We start from the raw sequence: 17,511 nt of genomic DNA, 5'->3' as shown, positions 1-17,511 counted from the left end.
GGAGGGACGGGGCCGCCGCTGGTGGCGGGAGGGAGGGAGGGACGGTGGGTTACCCGGCAGCGGGAGCTGTAGGGCTTAAGGTTTCGGGGCGTGTGTGTTGGGGAGGGCGGGGGGAGGTGGCTGAGGGGACGCGGCGCTGGGTGAGCGCGCCGGGGAAGAGAGGCGAGCCGAGTGGAGGAGGAGGCGGCGGCGGCGGGAGCGCTCCCCAGGAATGTCGCTGCCGCCGCCACCGCCGGGGCCGCTGCCGTTGAGGAGGAGACGGAGGAGACCCGCGGTGTTAGGTAGGACCTTGCAATCGCAGCTCCTCCGGGCCTGCCCGCTCACCCCCTCCCCGGCCGGACCCTCCCGCCACCGGCTGCCCCGCTCGGTCGCCGCCGCCGGTTGTAACCAGTTCAAGGCGCTGGGGCCCCGCGGCCGCGGAGGGGAGCCTGGCGCCGCGCTCCGTCCTCGCAGGCCGGGCTGGGAGCGGCTGCCGCGGGAGGGGGATACGGTCGGCGTGAAGGGCAGAGAGGCCGGGGGAGGGGGCGCTTTCTCCACAGGTGACGCGGCCGGGGTCCCCGGAGGCCTGGTGGTGGCCAGGCGTCCGCTCTCGCCCGCCGCCCTCACTTGCCCTGCTCTCCGGTGGTACGTGGGGAGGGAAGGTGGCGGTGTGTGTTGGCTGGGTTGCTGCTGTTAACGAGTTCCACCTGGAAGGGGGAGTGGGGGTGGGCGCATGTTCGCGGAAACAGTCTTCGGTTGCAAACTTAAGCGCTTTTCTGGGGGATCGGCCCTTTCACTTTTCCCCCGATTTCCCCCCACTCCCCCTTGGGTTCTTTTCACCAATTTACCATCTGCTGCGAAAGCTCGGGGTAGGGTGTGAGAAGTTGCACTGCGCAACCAAAACACGGGTATTCTCGGTCGACCGCGGTCGGCTTGTGGCTTCGATACTGAGTTTTTGCTAGAATAACCTTTAGATTCTCCCTCGGTTTCCACTAAAGAAAAGTATCGGGGTGGGGGTGGGGAACCGCGCGGGAGCGCGCGCGCACTTATCCACACAGAAATACTCACTCCCTCACCCCCTCCCTCTTCAGCGTTATTAGAAATGCAAGTGAGGTGGAGGCTGTGGGTGTAGCTGACGCCGAAAGGTGCTCGGAAGTACAGGCAAACTATTGGGACGTTTGGTAAAATTCCGACAAAGTTGTAGAGAGACGCTTATACTTTTGCCATACGAGAAAAATCCAGTTTGGGTTCATGCTTAATAAATGGGAATTTTAAGTGTTCTAAGTCTCGACCAAAATAGGCATACGGAGTGTGCGTACGCCCGTTTTTAAGTTTAAATTCATAAATATAATTTGCCTTTTTCTTTGTGATAGATAGTAAACGGTGTCATTTTTAAAAATATTCACCGTTGTAAAACGGTGGAATACGTTGTTGTATTTACTGGTATTTGCTTATGCTGCCTTCTACAGGTGTGTGTGGGGGGGGGGTTTGCAAGCTTCATCTAAAATATCCAAAACAATACTCAATTTGAAAGTATATGGGGGGGCGGGCGGGCGGAGGAGTTATTTGCATTGAACTCATTTGCCTTCACTTCTGGAAGTATTTCTCAAAATCTTCATTTGATCTTTTAACAAAAAGTTTAATCCAGTTGCAACTCTTTGGAAAAATATATGGTTAAGATTAGTAAAATGTGTTTGGAGATGTTTTACTGTCAGTTACACTTCACTATGATAAAACTGTATTTTTTTTTTTAAATCTTAACATTGTAGGTTTTATTGCAGGCATACTTAGCCCCTTGATAGGCTTTACGAATGTATATCCATGGTTACATTTATCAATAGTATCAATGCTTCATCTATTTATCTACATCTTGTAGCATTTCTTTGGAGAGCCTTTATTTTTTTAAAACTGTATTCTTAATGAGTATTTTTAGATATACCTACCATGTAGGTAACCTGCTACTAGACACTTTCCAAATTAAGATTTTGTTTCCATTTTAAATTGCTTTCTCATTTTTGGCTCTCTCAAATTGACCCACATTTCCCATATCTGTAGTAGAGCAGAGGAAGAGAGTGGTTAAGTGTGGATCACCAAAAAACTTGCATAGGCCTTGGAGCACTTTATTGACTAACCATACATGATTGAAAATCTGGGTATACCTATATATTTAACTTTCAAGAAATAACACTTATGATCTGATTGACTTAAAGCAGTCTTTAGTCAGAAGGACACAGATGACTAGATGACTCAATTTGGTTGTCACGTGTAGGCTACATTTTTTTTTTAATCCACCTCAGCATATATTATTTGACCATTTTTTGTATATGTTAATTGTAAGAGCATTGGGGAATGGATCGATTATACTTTGCTGTAAGAAAGAATTGTTACAGAATTCTGATGTTTGTCTTTTTTTAGTACCCCACTCCATTTAAATTATACTTTATTGCTTTTTTTTTTTTTTTTTTTAAGAGAGCCAGCAAGTGCAGGAGAGGGGTAGAAGAGAGTATCATAAGCAGGCTCCACACAGCCAGACCTGGGGCTTCATCCCATGACCCTGAGTCTTGACCTGAGTGGAAGTCAAGAGTCAGTGGACATTCAACTGAGCCACCCAGGTGCCCCACTTTAGCAATCTGAAAAATGCGTTCCAAAATTAATATCTTAATTTTGTCACATCTCTAAAATATTTTAACCTCCACCTACCCTCACACTTTTTTTTTTCTGTTGTAAAGCAGATTTAGTACACTTTTGGAGAAAATAAATTACTTGAAAATTAATATTTCTTTAAGGATTAAAATACTGTGTTTGCATTCCTTTTTTGGAAGCTGTGGTAGAGCTTAGAATAATAGTTTTTAACTCATTTTTTTTTTTAATACTGAAGGAAAAGTTATGTCTCATGAAGACTACCAAGCTTTTTCAACTTTAGCAGGACTTAAATAAGTGTTGCCTTTGGTGTTCCTCACTTATGTATGAAATGGCATAATACAGATTTTTTTGGTGGCTACAGAGTAAGTTTTATTTGTTACAACAAATTTCTATAGAAATTATTTTAAATAATATAACATATATAGCATATAATTGACTCAGCTGTTCTGCTTTAGCAGTATCCATGTTTCTAAAGAATATTTGTGAACTTTTAAAGCACAGTAGGGAAATTTCTAAAAAGAATGGTGAAAAACCTTGATAAAGTCATTCATTATTTGGTGACTTGAGTAAGCAAGCTCCTATTTGTTTAAATGCAGGTTGTACCTAATCATTTTATCAAACCAGGAAAAACCATATGAGAAATTAAGGAAAAAGTTCAGTGCTTAAAATATTAAGTATGGATTTTAACTCAGTTGGTTTTAAAACTCTGTTACTTGAACCCCTTACGGATTTTTCCTGAAGGGCTTGAGACTTCCTCTGACAACCCACCCTCCCAAACTACAGTCACTTCTATTTTTGTTTGTTAAATGTACTTAAATATAAAAATTCCCTTGAAAAAAGAAATCTGTGTGTAAAAGAAAGTATCTGATTTGTTATTCATTAATTCATATTACCTTTATTTAGCATTTCCTATGTGCCTGGCCTTGAGGATGCCAAGATAAATTAGAGATTGTATAGCTTGAGCTTTAGTTGATGAGGTAGTAACTATAAAGGAGTAAATACATATAAGTACTAAGAGTTGCAGAAAAGAGAACAACTTTTTGTCAGGAACTCTTTGGGAATCATTTACAGAAGAATTAATCATTTGAATTTGTATGTATAAACTGTAAATAGACATTTGAAATGGTAAGCAAGGTTGATCTTTTTTCACTGTATTTTGGAGGTTGCCTGTCCAGAAGAATACCTTAGATTTGCAGTAAAAATAGATTGTTAATGTTTGGTCATGTCTTAGTGTTTGACTCCTTAGAACTATTATTTGGGAAGAAGAGTTATGAATAACTTTGTATATGTATGAATAATGTTAGGGTAAAAATATGACCTGTATGTGTCTCAAGGTTTCATCCTGAAGAGTTAATGGTAAAAGTTAATTTTCATTTTTCTAGCTTCATATTAGATTTAGTATATTTTATTCCTGAATAATATTTTGTTAAGCAGCTAGGGCACTGTAAGTGATACAAGGAAATATAAAATATTACTCCCTTAGAAGAGCTTATAGCTTTGGTGGGAAAAGAGCTTGACTATTTAGCAATGGTTAGATGCCAGCTCAATGTAAGAGTAGAAGGAGCCATATAGAAGGCAGGACATACTGATTTAAAAATCAGTGTAAAGGAACTTAGATAAAGGAGATAAGATATGGAAGTTGCAGTGGATTGAAATAAGTAAGAAAAAAAAATAGATAAGTTAATGACATTGTAGGCCAAAAGCCAGGAAAGTGAGGATAGATTGGCAGGTGAGAGGAAAATATAAGGTAAAAATGTAAGAGCATTATTTTGTACCTTTTGAGCAAAATTGAAAGATTTTGGGAAAAGTATTAGTACAAGGTTAAGAAGGAATGATGGGGAAATAAACAATTTTTGTGTTATTATTTATCGTCTTTGCTATATTTGACATTACCAGCAGCCTTGGAAGAACTTATGCATTGGTTCTGATACAGTGAGTTAATTCTCTTCCTATTTATCATGTGTTCTTCCTGATCCAAAATTTTGTTTCTTTCTATATTTAACCTTTCAAAACAAATTAATAACTTTTTATTTACTTATTCTTATTTTGGTTGACTGTTTATAGAACTAGTGAAAAATTAACATTCCTGTGATCTTAGATATTGAAAGATCCAGATTTGCTACTCTTTGTTGACTAAGTAGTTACTTAGGTGTTTCTTATAAGAGTAGTAAATTAATAGTCTCCTAAATAATTTTCTTAAGGTTATGACCTTGAAATTTGTTACTAATCTTAATGTTGCCTCATTTCATTTCTGTATTTTCATTTTTCTTCAGAAATATTGTCACCTGAAACACAAGTGATACCACCATCTGTTGCTGAAACTGAGTAGATTTTCATTAGAAACATTGACTCATTTGTCTTTATTACCATTAGCAGCCAGTCACCAAATTCTTTTTCTTGGATTGCTCTTCATTTCTGTGATAGTTCAGGTGCTTTCAGGTCTCCAGTATTTGTCCATCTCTTGGGCTTTGTGCCTCAGCAAATCTAATTTTGTATTCTACTTCTCATTTATAATGGCTTCTTACTGCTTATTACAAGGTTTAACTCCTGCTTACCCTTAAAGACTTTCTTATTGTTGTACCTTTTATCTTCAGAAATAAGTGAAATAAGAAATCTTAAGTCTACTTTTCAGCATGACAACTATGCTCAACCACTCCACCCTAATCACATACCTAGAGTTACTTTTTAAAATCCAAATCCAACCTATTTTTCAGAATTGCCTCTAGTCCTTTCCCTTCACTGAAGCTTAATCCATTCCAGGGGGTTCCGAGTTATGGCCTTTGGACCAGATCTGGTCTTCTATCCTGTTTGTGTATAATGGCTTTTAACATTTTGAATGGTTGAGAAAACAGTTGAAAGAATAATATTGTGTGATATGTTAAAGTTATATGAAGTTCAAATTTTAGTGCTCATAAACATAACCATGGTCATTCACTGAAGTATTGTCTGTGGCGGTTTTTCTGCTATGACCATAGGGTTGAATTGTTCTAATAGACACCATAATGGATGCCAAGCCTGTTTGGCCTTTTACAGAAAAAGTTTTCTAAACCCTGATCTATTCCAACTTGTACTGTTCTTTCATTTTTTCGAATTCCTATTGCACTTACCAATTATATGGTATACAACATTGCCTTTGTCTTCTCAGTTATGGTACTATAAAGTTTGTTTACAAATAGTGGGGAAGCCTTTTTTTTTTAAATATGTATCTTTTTAGTCTATACGTCCTCCTGAGATTCTTACTCAATCTCTTAATGTTCTCGTCATTAAGAAAATTGTTAAGCCTTACCATACGTAGCTTGTATAATGAAAATAATGATTTCCCTCTGGTATAGCATTGTAATCTTGAATGTCATATCATGCCCTTCCCTTTACTGCTCTGTTTTCTCCAAAGTGAGAAGACTCAGACTCCAGAAGGGAGTTGAACATTTTCATAATGCTAGCTTAGTGGACTTTTTTGCATATACCTTTGTACCCTCAAAACTTCTGACATAAAGCTGAGCAGATAGTGGTACGCACCATAAATACTTAATGGGTTGTTTACATAGGTTGATACAAATCAGGCGACCTTTGGTTCTTCTGTTTTCACCACAGGGTAAGGCCATGATCTAGAAAGAGTTTAGAATAACTTTCATACCAAAGTGTCAGATGTAACATGTTAGAGGAAAGTATAGATTAAATAATAGGAGAGGCGGTTAATCTGTTTGGAAATAGTTTAGGTCATTGGTTTTCAAATATTTTATGCAGTGAAACTTTTTTCAAACAATAAATATTTGAAATGTCAAAAGATTAAAAATGAATAAAAGTATTATCTTTGCTGAGTAGGGCTTAGGGAGGGAGCTCCAGAGTACTGCCTATTTGGACCCTCTTGGAAATACTTCCGTTAAGCCTTTACCTAATTTGTGTTAACAAGCAGACTGTTGGTCTTGGAAAAAACTGGACTTTTTATGTTAGAATATTCTGCTGTACTAATAGATTTTGGGCCCATAGCATAGTGCGGTTTTTGTTAATTTTGACTACAGATACAACTTCAGTGGTTTAGGATCTTGAGTTTGGAGATTGGCCCACTTACTCATCAAATATTTGAGCAGCCAGTTTATGTCAGGCACTGTTTAGGGTGTTGGGAATGTGGCAAAAACAACAAACTCTCCATCCTAATGTAGTTTAATCCTAAATCCTAATCAGGATATGCTTTCAGGTTATTTAGTCACTGCATAAATTGTTGAAATTTTTAATAGACACTTTTTTCATTCACTTGATTATAATTTTGTGTGAAGACCAATTTATTGGAATGATGTCTTTAGTCTTCCTTTCAACCTTAAGGTTATGTGCTTATGTGGGTAGAATATTTGGTCAAAGAAAATATTGTGGTAAATAATTGACTCTTCTACAAGTATTAACATTATTTAATTACTTAGCTATCATATATGTTAAAATGGCTTTTTCATTTCTTTTTCTAATTTTTCACAGCATTAATAAATTTGTAACTAAGAATTAAGAAAAGTGAAACTATATTAAGATTGTGGCATATTCATCTTTAGTAAATCAGACGCTACTTTAATTCTTAAGCTATTTTACATCACCTAAGATTGTGAAATACATGAAAGTCTTCAGGCTTGGATTTGTCTTTTCTCAAATATTTGTTTATATAAGAGATATTTTGTTTGACTTAAAGAAGATGGAGCAAGTAATTACACAGATTCTTCTGTTGAATTAGGTCTTGAAAATGTAATTTTTTATAATATTTGTGATTCTAAAAGTTTCAAAAATAAAAACTAGATGGTTATTAGGGCAAATATATTATAGATCATAGTCTTTGATTTAATTTTTGACTGTTTTTGAAACCTCGAAATAATATGTGCATTTCCCCCATTATCAATAATAGCTTTGGATTAATATATTACAGTGCTTATTTAGTAAACAATGTGCTTTCCTCTTTTTTTTGGCCAAAGAATTAAGAACATTTTATTTTAGTATTTATTAGGATTTGTGCATTTATTGAGTACTGTGTAGGAGGCACTGTTGGAGTCTTTTGGAATATATTGATGAAATAAAGATTTGTGCCTTTGTGGACCTTTGTTAAATCTGGAGTAGGGGTGGGCAGAGGGATAGAGTCCTGATGACAGGTAATAAAGAAGTAAGTTGCATAGTAAACTAGGAGGTAAGAGGCCAGGGGAACTTTGGAGGTTATTGGGAAAAGAAGGTGTAAAGGCAGAGGCATGCTTAGCATGTTGAAAAACAGTGTGTGTTCCTCTGTGTGTCTGGAGCAGAATGAGAGTGGGAGAATACATGAGAGTAGATTAGAGAGTAAGAGAGGGTTGGAGAAGGCAGACCTTATAGTAAGCCATAGAAAGGGTTTGACTTTTAGGAGCCACTGGAGGGTTTGGGACCTAAGAATAGGAAGCTCTGATATATGCTTTAAAAGAAACTCTGGCTGCTCTGATAGTAACAGGGGAAGGGGAGCAGGAGTGGAAGCAGGGAAATCAGTTGGGAAGCCTTTGGAATAATCTAGGTCCAGATATGGCGGTGGATGGGTCAGATTAGAGCAATAAGTGTAATGAAAAGTGATAAACTCTGGATATATTATGAAGGTAGGACCACCAGGAATTTCCTGACATGGCAGAATAACTTAATAACTTAAAAGTGTAGAATAATTAAAATATTATACCTTTTATTTATGAATGCAGTAGTTTTGTGAGAAGATACAAAGCAAAATTTTAGCTTAAATCCAGAATTACTAAGATTTTTTTTTCCAGTTTCCTGGATTCCTTGTAGAATTTAAAAAGTTTTTTTTTAACAGAAAGCTACTTCAAATTATTAAAACTCCATTAAGAAGAGCATATTGCATTTGAATGACTTAATAAAATATCTTAGAAAACTTAGTTGTATAGATAGCTTCTTTTCTGAGGCATTTGTAGGGACCACTCAAAAAAAATACTGGACACATAGTTGCTCTATCCCTTCAACTCTCTAGTCAGCTGTAGCTCCACTCAAGTTATACATTGTTGTTAATTTCTGTGAGGATACTTGACCTAAACATTTCCTTGAAATGGTTATAAGATAAACTTAAAGGCAGGATGAGAAAGAAACTGCATTGCAAAGTTAAAAAGCAGTACTACTGCTTAAAGTAAAGATGGGTCATCCAGAGACTCATTTTAACTGGATAGCTTTGAATAGTAGGCCATTGCTACTTTTGTCTTGGTTCCTTTATGGGTAAAAATATGAGAAAATGAGAACAAGTTATATGAAAAAAAAGTCACATCAAATATCAGAAAGATGTAGGAATCAACATTATCCAATATTACCATTAAACATCTGAAAGGAATTTTCAAATTAAATTGAATAAACTGCATAGATATTAGCCATTAGTTTATGACAGGGAGTGTACAAAAAAAATGATTTTTTTTTTATAAGCACAGAAGAAAAACTACCTTGGTTATTTAATGGACAGGAATTTTGACCTGGATATTGAGGGCCAGTAGATAATTCAGGTATGTGTAAGCTATCCAGGTCTCTGAAGTTAAATGCCCTTATAACGTATTAAGTTAACCTCATGAAAATATCTCATGAGGTGGTAGTACCATACTGACCTAAACAAATAGCAAAATGTTTTGGATGGCAGGTGATAGGTTTTTTCCCCTAGTCGATGGTTTCTCAAATCTTTTTAAAGTCTGAAAAACATTTTTATTACTATATTTTATTTTTGTGCTCACTTTGGCAGCACATATATTTTATTTTTTACCATTCATTTTTTTGAGAGAGAGACAGACAGACAGACTGACAGTGTGAAATGGGGAAGGGCAGAGAGAGAGGGAGACAAAGAATCCAAAGCAGGCTCCAGGCTCTGAGCTGTCAGCATGAACCACGAGATCATGACCTGAGCTGAAGTCCGAAGCTTAACCTACTCAGCCAAACAGGGACCCTTGGAAACATTTTTATTAAATTAGGGCTTTTGAAAAAAAAATTAAAAACAAATCTTTTGGGTTAAATAAACTTCTAAGTCAGATAATGCACTGCTTTGATGAGAGATTTGGCGGGAGGAAGCAACTATTTGCCCAGTATTCTTCTTTCCCACCTGTAGGTGAAAGAGTTTTCCATCACCGTTTGAAAATCACTTTATGGTGACCCATGGCATAAGCTCTGGAGCTGACTTCAAAATACCAGCAGGTAGCCTTCTTTAAAGAAGAACATGGACATTCCTCAGTGTCTAATTGGTATTTTACTGTGAATTTGGTATGAAAACCATAAATGTCATATAGAGCTACCTTATTTTTAACTTTAATATTCATGATTCAGAGCCTGCCACTATCAAATTTATTAGGATGGGTAGAAGCCTCATTATAAAATTTATCCTCAATATAATTTTATTTCTCGTTAGATAAGAAGTGTTCCATTTTTCACTGACCTGTGAAAAGGTGGTAACTTCATGCCTTCACTCATCTTCCTTTATTTTTTTATTTTTTTTAATTTTTTTTTTTTTTTTTTAATTTTTAAGAGGCAGAGACAGCACTAGCAGGGGAGGGTCAGAGAGAGAGGGAGACACAGAATCCGAAGCAGGCTCCAGGCTCTGAGCTGTCAGCACAGAGCCCGGCACAGGACTCGAACCCGTGAACCGGGAGATCATGACCTGAGCCGAAGCCAGAGACTCAACCGACTGAGTCACCCAGGTGCCCCTCATCTTCTTTTAACTTTAAGGCCCTTTTCTTTCTCAAATATTAAAAAAAAAAATGTTTCTTTATTTTTGAGAGGGAGAGTACAGGCAAGGCAGGGGCAGAGAGAAGGGGACAGAGGATCCAAATTGGTTCCTTGCTGAGAGCAGTGAGCCTGATGTAGGGCTTGAACTCATTAACTGCGAGATCATGACCTGAGCTGAAATCGGACACTCAGTGGACTGAGCCACCCAGGTGCCCCTTTGAAACTTTTAAAATACATTTTGTGATAAGAGAGTTTTCATTTCTGCTTACACTCTATAGTTTAAGATAGACATCTCAGTATCTTTTGAGGTACGTGCTGTAGGAGAGCAGAAACATGCCTTTTAAAGTTTGGATAAGAATATATGAGGAATGAATAGTTATTGTTCAGACAAGGGATTAGGTCTGTAGTTGAGTATATTTTATAATACTTACGTTCATATGACAGTGTGTTGCTACTTTGTTATTAACTTTGTGTTTCTTAAACTGGAAGACCGGGGACAGTCTTAACATGCTTTGAATTGCTTTTAGTTTTCAGAATAGATGTTTGTTTAATAAAGAGCCATACGTAGTGCTAGTGTTTGTACTGCTAAACATGAAAATTCCCCAAAGTAATCAGTAGGTAGGTTTTCTTTTGGTGTACATTTTAAAGTGTATTGTCTGCAGTTTTCTGCTTTTCTAGTAAGACAAAAGGATTCTATTGCGTGTTTTCAATTTTTTCCTTGTTAGTTATGAAATCATTGTGTTGTTTTTCCAAATGAACTTCCTTTTGCCTTCTTACCACTATATATAATGTTGTTATTCAGTTCATTCACTGTGTTTTCTTACCAGTAAATACAAATACTCTTTTACACAGTTGAGGTAAAGAAAGTTAAATTTGTGCTAGGTGTAAATACTGAATTTGACCAGATTAAGACTTTTTAAAAGTTTTCATAATGAAAAAGAGTTAATAGGATTGGAGGGACTGCCCTAATTTCTCTTACTTCTAGTTATCATATATATTGCTGCCAAATAAATATTTTTAAGTTATAAGTCTGACCACATCTTATTTTGAAAAAATCTTTGACAGCTTCAATCGTTCCAAGAATTAAATTAATAAACAAAACTAATGCTTCTTAAACCCTTTGTTTGCTAGGTACTTAACCTTTAAAAAAATGATTTAGTTCTTAAATTTGTATAGATACACAGCCCTATTTTGTAGATGGGGAAACCATGTATCAAAGCAGTTTTGGTTTTGCTGTTGTCATAAACGCAAACAAATTTGAAATCACTTCTTTTTATTCATGGTTTTTACTTCTTGTGTTGCTTTTTCAACATAGGATTTATGAGGAATGTGAATCTAATAAATACTTTGTTTGAATGTCATGGCAGATACTAATATTTATAGTTGAGACTAACAGAATAAAATTCACGAATACAAAAATAAATCTCAAACTTTATTTTTTAATATTTTACCAGAAATGTTAGTCATAATTTTAAATTATAATTTCTCTTAATCATTAGTTGTTAGTATAGTAAATATACAGTATAATTTGGATAGATGTTTTCTTGCATTTGAGGTCAGTGTAGAAGCCAGGTATTTGGGGCAAGTGGTGTTTCTCTTCTTACCTTTTGATTTTTTTTCTTTATGTGCTTTATCTTTATTTTGTCTGAACTGAAGATAATTTTCACGTATGTTGATATACATGACTGGGTATTTTCCCTATCTTGTGAAACTTTGACCATGGTAGAAATGATATATTGCTTTCATTTATTTTTTATTTTTTTAATGTTTTATTTGTTTTTGAGAGAGAGAGAGACAGGGTGAGCAGATGAGGGTCAGATAGAGAGGGAGACATAGAATCCGAAGCAGTCTCCAGGCTCTGAGCTAGCTGTCAGCACAGCGGGACCTGAACCCATGAACTGTGAGATCATGATTGGAGCCGAAGCCGGACGCTCAACCAACTGAGCCACCCAGACACCCCAGCTTTTAATTCAACCTCAAAAGAATGAGGAATCTATAAATAAGACTATCATAAAAGACTGATTCATCGCTTCCACATAAATAACCTAAATTGAATTATATGCAGTTCTTCCACGTTATTTAATGTTGCTAGTGTATCAAATAATTGTAAAAGATTGTCTCAAATATATAATCTCAAAATTCTTTAGCTTAGTGTTATTTAAAATGTGGTCCTTGAGCTTTTTGCAACTACTGTTAGAGGAAATGAATATAAAAATCAAGAACATTTTGAAATAATTTGGCAGTGATTTTATGTCTCTTGAATCTAATAATTGGGGCTTGGATTTTTTTAAAAAAATTGTGTTTATTGCATTTTATAAAATTGAACATGCAGATATGAAATAAAAATTAATTTTTCACCTTGATAGTTTGAGAAACTTTGGTCTAGTTAAATACTCTCAGTATTTATATTAACTGTCCATTTCTGTTTACCTGTTGAAGTGTGTGAACATTTTGTTTTTGGACATAAAATTTGATTTCACAGGAGCATGTTGAAACTTTATGAAAATTTTTATTTCTAAGATCTTGCTAAACTTATATGAAATTCCATTTTAGGGAACAAGTGTTGGGGAACAATGTAATAAAAAGCAGGTTTTGAAAGTTGTGAGGGAGTTGTTAACTAGTTGCTTTAGTTATCAGCAAACGTAGCATCCAATCACAGAAGTCAGGAAAATTGAGGAGGGGAGTTTAAAGTTTGTGAAACATTATATTAAATTTTGTATGTATTTATTTTAATAGCTAGATTTGTCTTATATTTTGAAGTCCTCTGGAATTTATAACAGTAAGTCATAAGCAGTCTTTATGGTGGTTTCCTAAAATACCTGTGACATTGTTAATGTCCATAGTGCTTTATCATGAACATCTATAGTATGTATATAATTTTAATGTGTAATTCCTGATTAAATTTTTCCTTTTTCTCTTCTTTCTAGGAAGATGATCCTTAGGATCTTGAAGACCTTTCTGCACAGAAATGAGGGATATACAAAGAACCAAATATAGTTCTGAACTTTTGGATCTGTATTTTGAGATGATTTTATTTTCAGAATGAGAAGTATATCTGGCTATCTTTATGAATGTAGAGACATGAGAAGAGAGTTATGATGGCAAAAAACAAAGAGCCTCGCCCCCCATCCTATACGATCAGTGTAGTTGGACTCTCTGGGACTGAAAAAGACAAAGGTAACTGTGGAGTTGGAAAGTCTTGTTTGTGCAATAGATTTGTACGCTCAAAAGCAGATGAATATTACCCAGAGCATACTTCTGTGCTTAGCACCATTGACTTTGGAGGACGAGTAGTAAACAATGACCACTTTTTATACTGGGGTGACATAACACAAAATGGTGAAGATGGAGTAGAATGCAAAATTCATGTCATTGAACAAACAGAGTTCATTGATGACCAGACTTTCTTGCCTCATCGGAGTACGAATTTGCAACCATATATAAAACGTGCAGCTGCCTCTAAACTGCAGTCAGCAGAAAAACTGATGTACATTTGCACTGATCAACTGGGCTTGGAACAAGACTTTGAACAGAAGCAAATGCCTGAAGGGAAGCTCAATGTAGATGGGTTTTTACTGTGTATTGATGTGAGTCAGGGATGCAATAGGAAGTTTGATGATCAACTTAAATTTGTGAATAATCTTTTTGTCCAACTATCAAAATCAAAAAAACCTGTAATAATAGCAGCAACTAAATGTGATGAGTGTGTGGATCATTATCTTAGAGAAGTTCAGGCATTTGCTTCAAACAAAAAGAACCTTCTTATAGTGGAAACATCAGCACGATTTAATGTCAACATCGAGACATGTTTCACTGCACTGGTACAAATGTTGGATAAAACTCGTGGCAAGCCTAAAATTATTCCCTATCTGGATGCTTATAAAACACAGCGACAACTTGTTGTCACAGCAACAGATAAGTTTGAAAAACTTGTGCAGACTGTGAGAGATTATCATGCAACTTGGAAAACTGTTAGTAATAAATTAAAAAATCATCCTGATTATGAAGAATACATCAACTTAGAGGGAACAAGAAAGGCCAGAAATACATTCTCAAAACATATAGAACAACTTAAACAGGAACATATAAGAAAAAGGAGAGAAGAATATATAAATACTTTACCAAGAGCTTTTAACACTCTTTTGCCAAACCTAGAAGAGATTGAACATTTGAATTGGTCAGAAGCTTTGAAGTTAATGGAAAAGAGAGCAGATTTTCAGTTATGTTTTGTGGTGCTAGAAAAAACACCTTGGGATGAAACTGACCACATAGACAAAATTAATGATAGACGAATCCCATTTGACCTCCTGAGCACTTTAGAAGCTGAGAAAGTCTATCAGAACCATGTACAACATCTAATATCAGAGAAAAGAAGGGTAGAAATGAAGGAAAAATTCAAAAAGACTTTGGAAAAAATTCAGTTCATTTCACCTGGGCAGCCATGGGAAGAAGTTATGTGCTTTGTTATGGAGGATGAAGCCTTCAAATACATCACTGAGGCTGATAGCAAAGAGGTGTATGGTAGGCATCAGCGAGAAATAGTTGAAAAAGCCAAAGAAGAGTTTCAGGAAATGCTTTTCGAGCACTCTGAACTTTTTTATGATTTAGATCTTAATGCAACACCTAGTTCAGATAAAATGAGTGAAATTCATACAGTTTTAAGTGAAGAACCTAGATATAAAGCTTTACAGAAACTTGCACCTGATAGAGAATCTCTTCTACTTAAGCACATAGGGTTTGTTTATCATCCCACTAAAGAAACCTGTCTTAGTGGCCAAAATTGTACAGACATTAAAGTAGAACAGTTACTTGCCAGTAGTCTTTTGCAGTTGGATCATGGTCGCTTACGGTTGTATCATGATAGTACAAATATAGATAAAGTTAACCTTTTCATTTTAGGGAAGGATGGCCTTGCCCAAGAACTAACAAATGAGATAAGAACACAATCCACTGATGATGAGTATGCCTTAGATGGAAAAATTTATGAACTTGATCTTCGGCCAGTTGATGCCAAGTCGCCTTACTTCTTAAGTCAATTGTGGACTGCTGCCTTTAAACCACATGGGTGCTTCTGTGTATTTAATTCCATTGAGTCACTGAATTTCATTGGGGAATTTATTGGAAAAATAAGAACTGAAGCTTCTCAGATCAGAAAAGATAAATACATGGCTAATCTTCCATTTACTTTAATTCTGGCTAATCAGAGAGATTCTATGAGTAAGAATCTACCAATTCTCAGGCACCAAGGGCAACAGTTGGCAAACAAGTTACAGTGTCCTTTTGTAGATGTACCTCCTGGTACATATCCTCGTAAATTTAATGAAACCCAAATAAAGCAAGCTCTAAGAGGAGTATTAGAATCCGTTAAGCATAATTTAGATGTGGTGAGCCCAGTTCCCACCAGTAAGGATGTATCAGAAGCTGACTTGAGAATTGTCATGTGTGCCATGTGTGGTGATCCCTTTAGTGTGGATCTTATTCTTTCACCCTTCCTTGATTCTCATTCTTGTAGTGCTGCTCAAGCTGGACAGAATAATTCCCTACTGCTTGATAAAATCATTGGTGAAAAAAGGAGGCGAATACAGATCACCATATTATCATACCATTCTTCAATTGGAGTAAGGAAAGATGAACTAGTTCATGGGTATATATTAGTTTATTCTGCCAAACGGAAAGCATCAATGGGAATGCTTCGAGCATTTCTATCAGAAGTTCAAGACACCATTCCTGTACAGCTGGTGGCAGTTACCGACAGCCAAGCAGATTTTTTTGAAAATGAGGCCATCAAGGAGTTAATGACTGAAGGAGAACACATTGCAACTGAGATCACTGCTAAGTTTACAGCCCTGTATTCTTTATCTCAATATCATCGACAAACTGAGGTCTTTACACTGTTTTTCAGTGATGTACTAGAGAAAAAAAATATGATAGAAAATTCCTATTTATCTGATAATACAAGGGAATCACATCAAAGTGAGGATGTTTTTCTACCATCTCCCAGAGACTGTTTCCCCTATAACAACTACCCTGATTCAGATGATGATACAGAAGCACCACCTCCTTATAGTCCAATTGGGGATGATGTACAGTTGCTTCCAACACCTAGTGACCGTTCCAGATACAGATTAGATTTAGAAGGAAATGAATATCCTATTCATAGCACCCCAAACTGTCATGACCATGAACGCAACCATAAAGTGCCTCCACCTATTAAACCTAAACCAGTTGTACCTAAGACAAATGTGAAAAAATTGGATCCAAACCTTTTAAAAACAATTGAAGCTGGTATTGGTAAAAATCCAAGAAAACAGACTTCCCGGGTACCTTTGGCACATCCTGAAGATGTGGATCCTTCAGATAACTATGCGGAACCCATTGACACAATTTTCAAACAGAAGGGCTATTCTGATGAGATATATGTTGTCCCAGATGATAGTCAGACTCGCATTATTAAAATTCGAAACTCATTTGTAAATAACACCCAAGGAGATGAAGAAAATGGATTTTCTGATAGAACCTCAAAAAGTCATGGGGAGAGGAGACCTTCAAAATACAAATACAAATCTAAAACCCTGTTTAGTAAAGCCAAATCATACTATAGAAGAACACATTCAGATGCAAGTGATGATGAGGCTTTTACCACTTCTAAAACAAAAAGAAAAGGAAGACATCGTGGAAGTGAAGAAGATCCACTTCTTTCTCCTGTTGAAACTTGGAAAGGTGGTATTGATAATCCTGCAATCACTTCAGACCAGGAATTAGATGATAAAAAAATGAAGAAGAAAACCCACAAAGTAAAAGAAGATAAAAAGGTAAGTTTAATTTATAAAACTTTACTAAACAGTAATGTTTATGAAGATATTTGTTTTTGCCTTTTAGAATACATATTTTTTAAGGTAGTGAATTCAACATTATTGAGAACTTAGGCTGCCTTATGTTATTTAGTAAATAATTAGCTCTTTTTTAAATGTTTTTTAAGGGTGAATTATTTTCATTTTTAAATTGCATTATTTTTTACTTGTGCCTTCTTTAGTGTAGAAGTTGGAATTCCTATTCAGTATAATTATTCTAGGTGAATATGTTTATTTTCCTTATAGAAACCCAGATATAAAGTGATTTTGCTCCTTTGTTTTTAAGCATCCCATTTATCTTTCTGCCTTCTAGCAGTTTTGCAAAATTTATTTGATATACCGGTCT

At 36.2% G+C, this 17,511-nt stretch overlaps 1 protein-coding gene across 4 annotated transcripts in view; it reads left to right on the top strand.

Annotated features, from left to right (window-relative positions):
* ARHGAP5 (Rho GTPase activating protein 5) overlaps positions 1-17,511 on the top strand; it is a 79,786-nt gene that overhangs the window by 438 nt on the left and 61,837 nt on the right. For 3 of the 4 annotated variants that reach the window (XR_003913184.1, XM_029951542.1, XM_029951540.1), the window contains exons 1-2: positions 145-281; positions 13,242-17,126. Coding sequence is in view for 3 of the 4 variants with exons in the window: in XM_029951542.1 (XP_029807402.1) it covers positions 13,410-17,126 (3,717 nt within the window). In the remaining variant the exon portion in view is untranslated. Of the gene's footprint in view, positions 1-144; positions 282-13,241; positions 17,127-17,511 lie in introns of those variants that run through there. The other variant, XM_029951541.1, reaches the window with a different exon arrangement.

This window comes from Suricata suricatta, chromosome 9, assembly GCF_006229205.1.
Source record: "Suricata suricatta isolate VVHF042 chromosome 9, meerkat_22Aug2017_6uvM2_HiC, whole genome shotgun sequence".
NCBI classification, from domain to species: Eukaryota; Metazoa; Chordata; class Mammalia; order Carnivora; family Herpestidae; genus Suricata; species Suricata suricatta.
The sequence above is the reverse complement of the archived record's forward strand: the minus strand, read 5'-3'. Positions and strand labels throughout refer to the sequence as shown.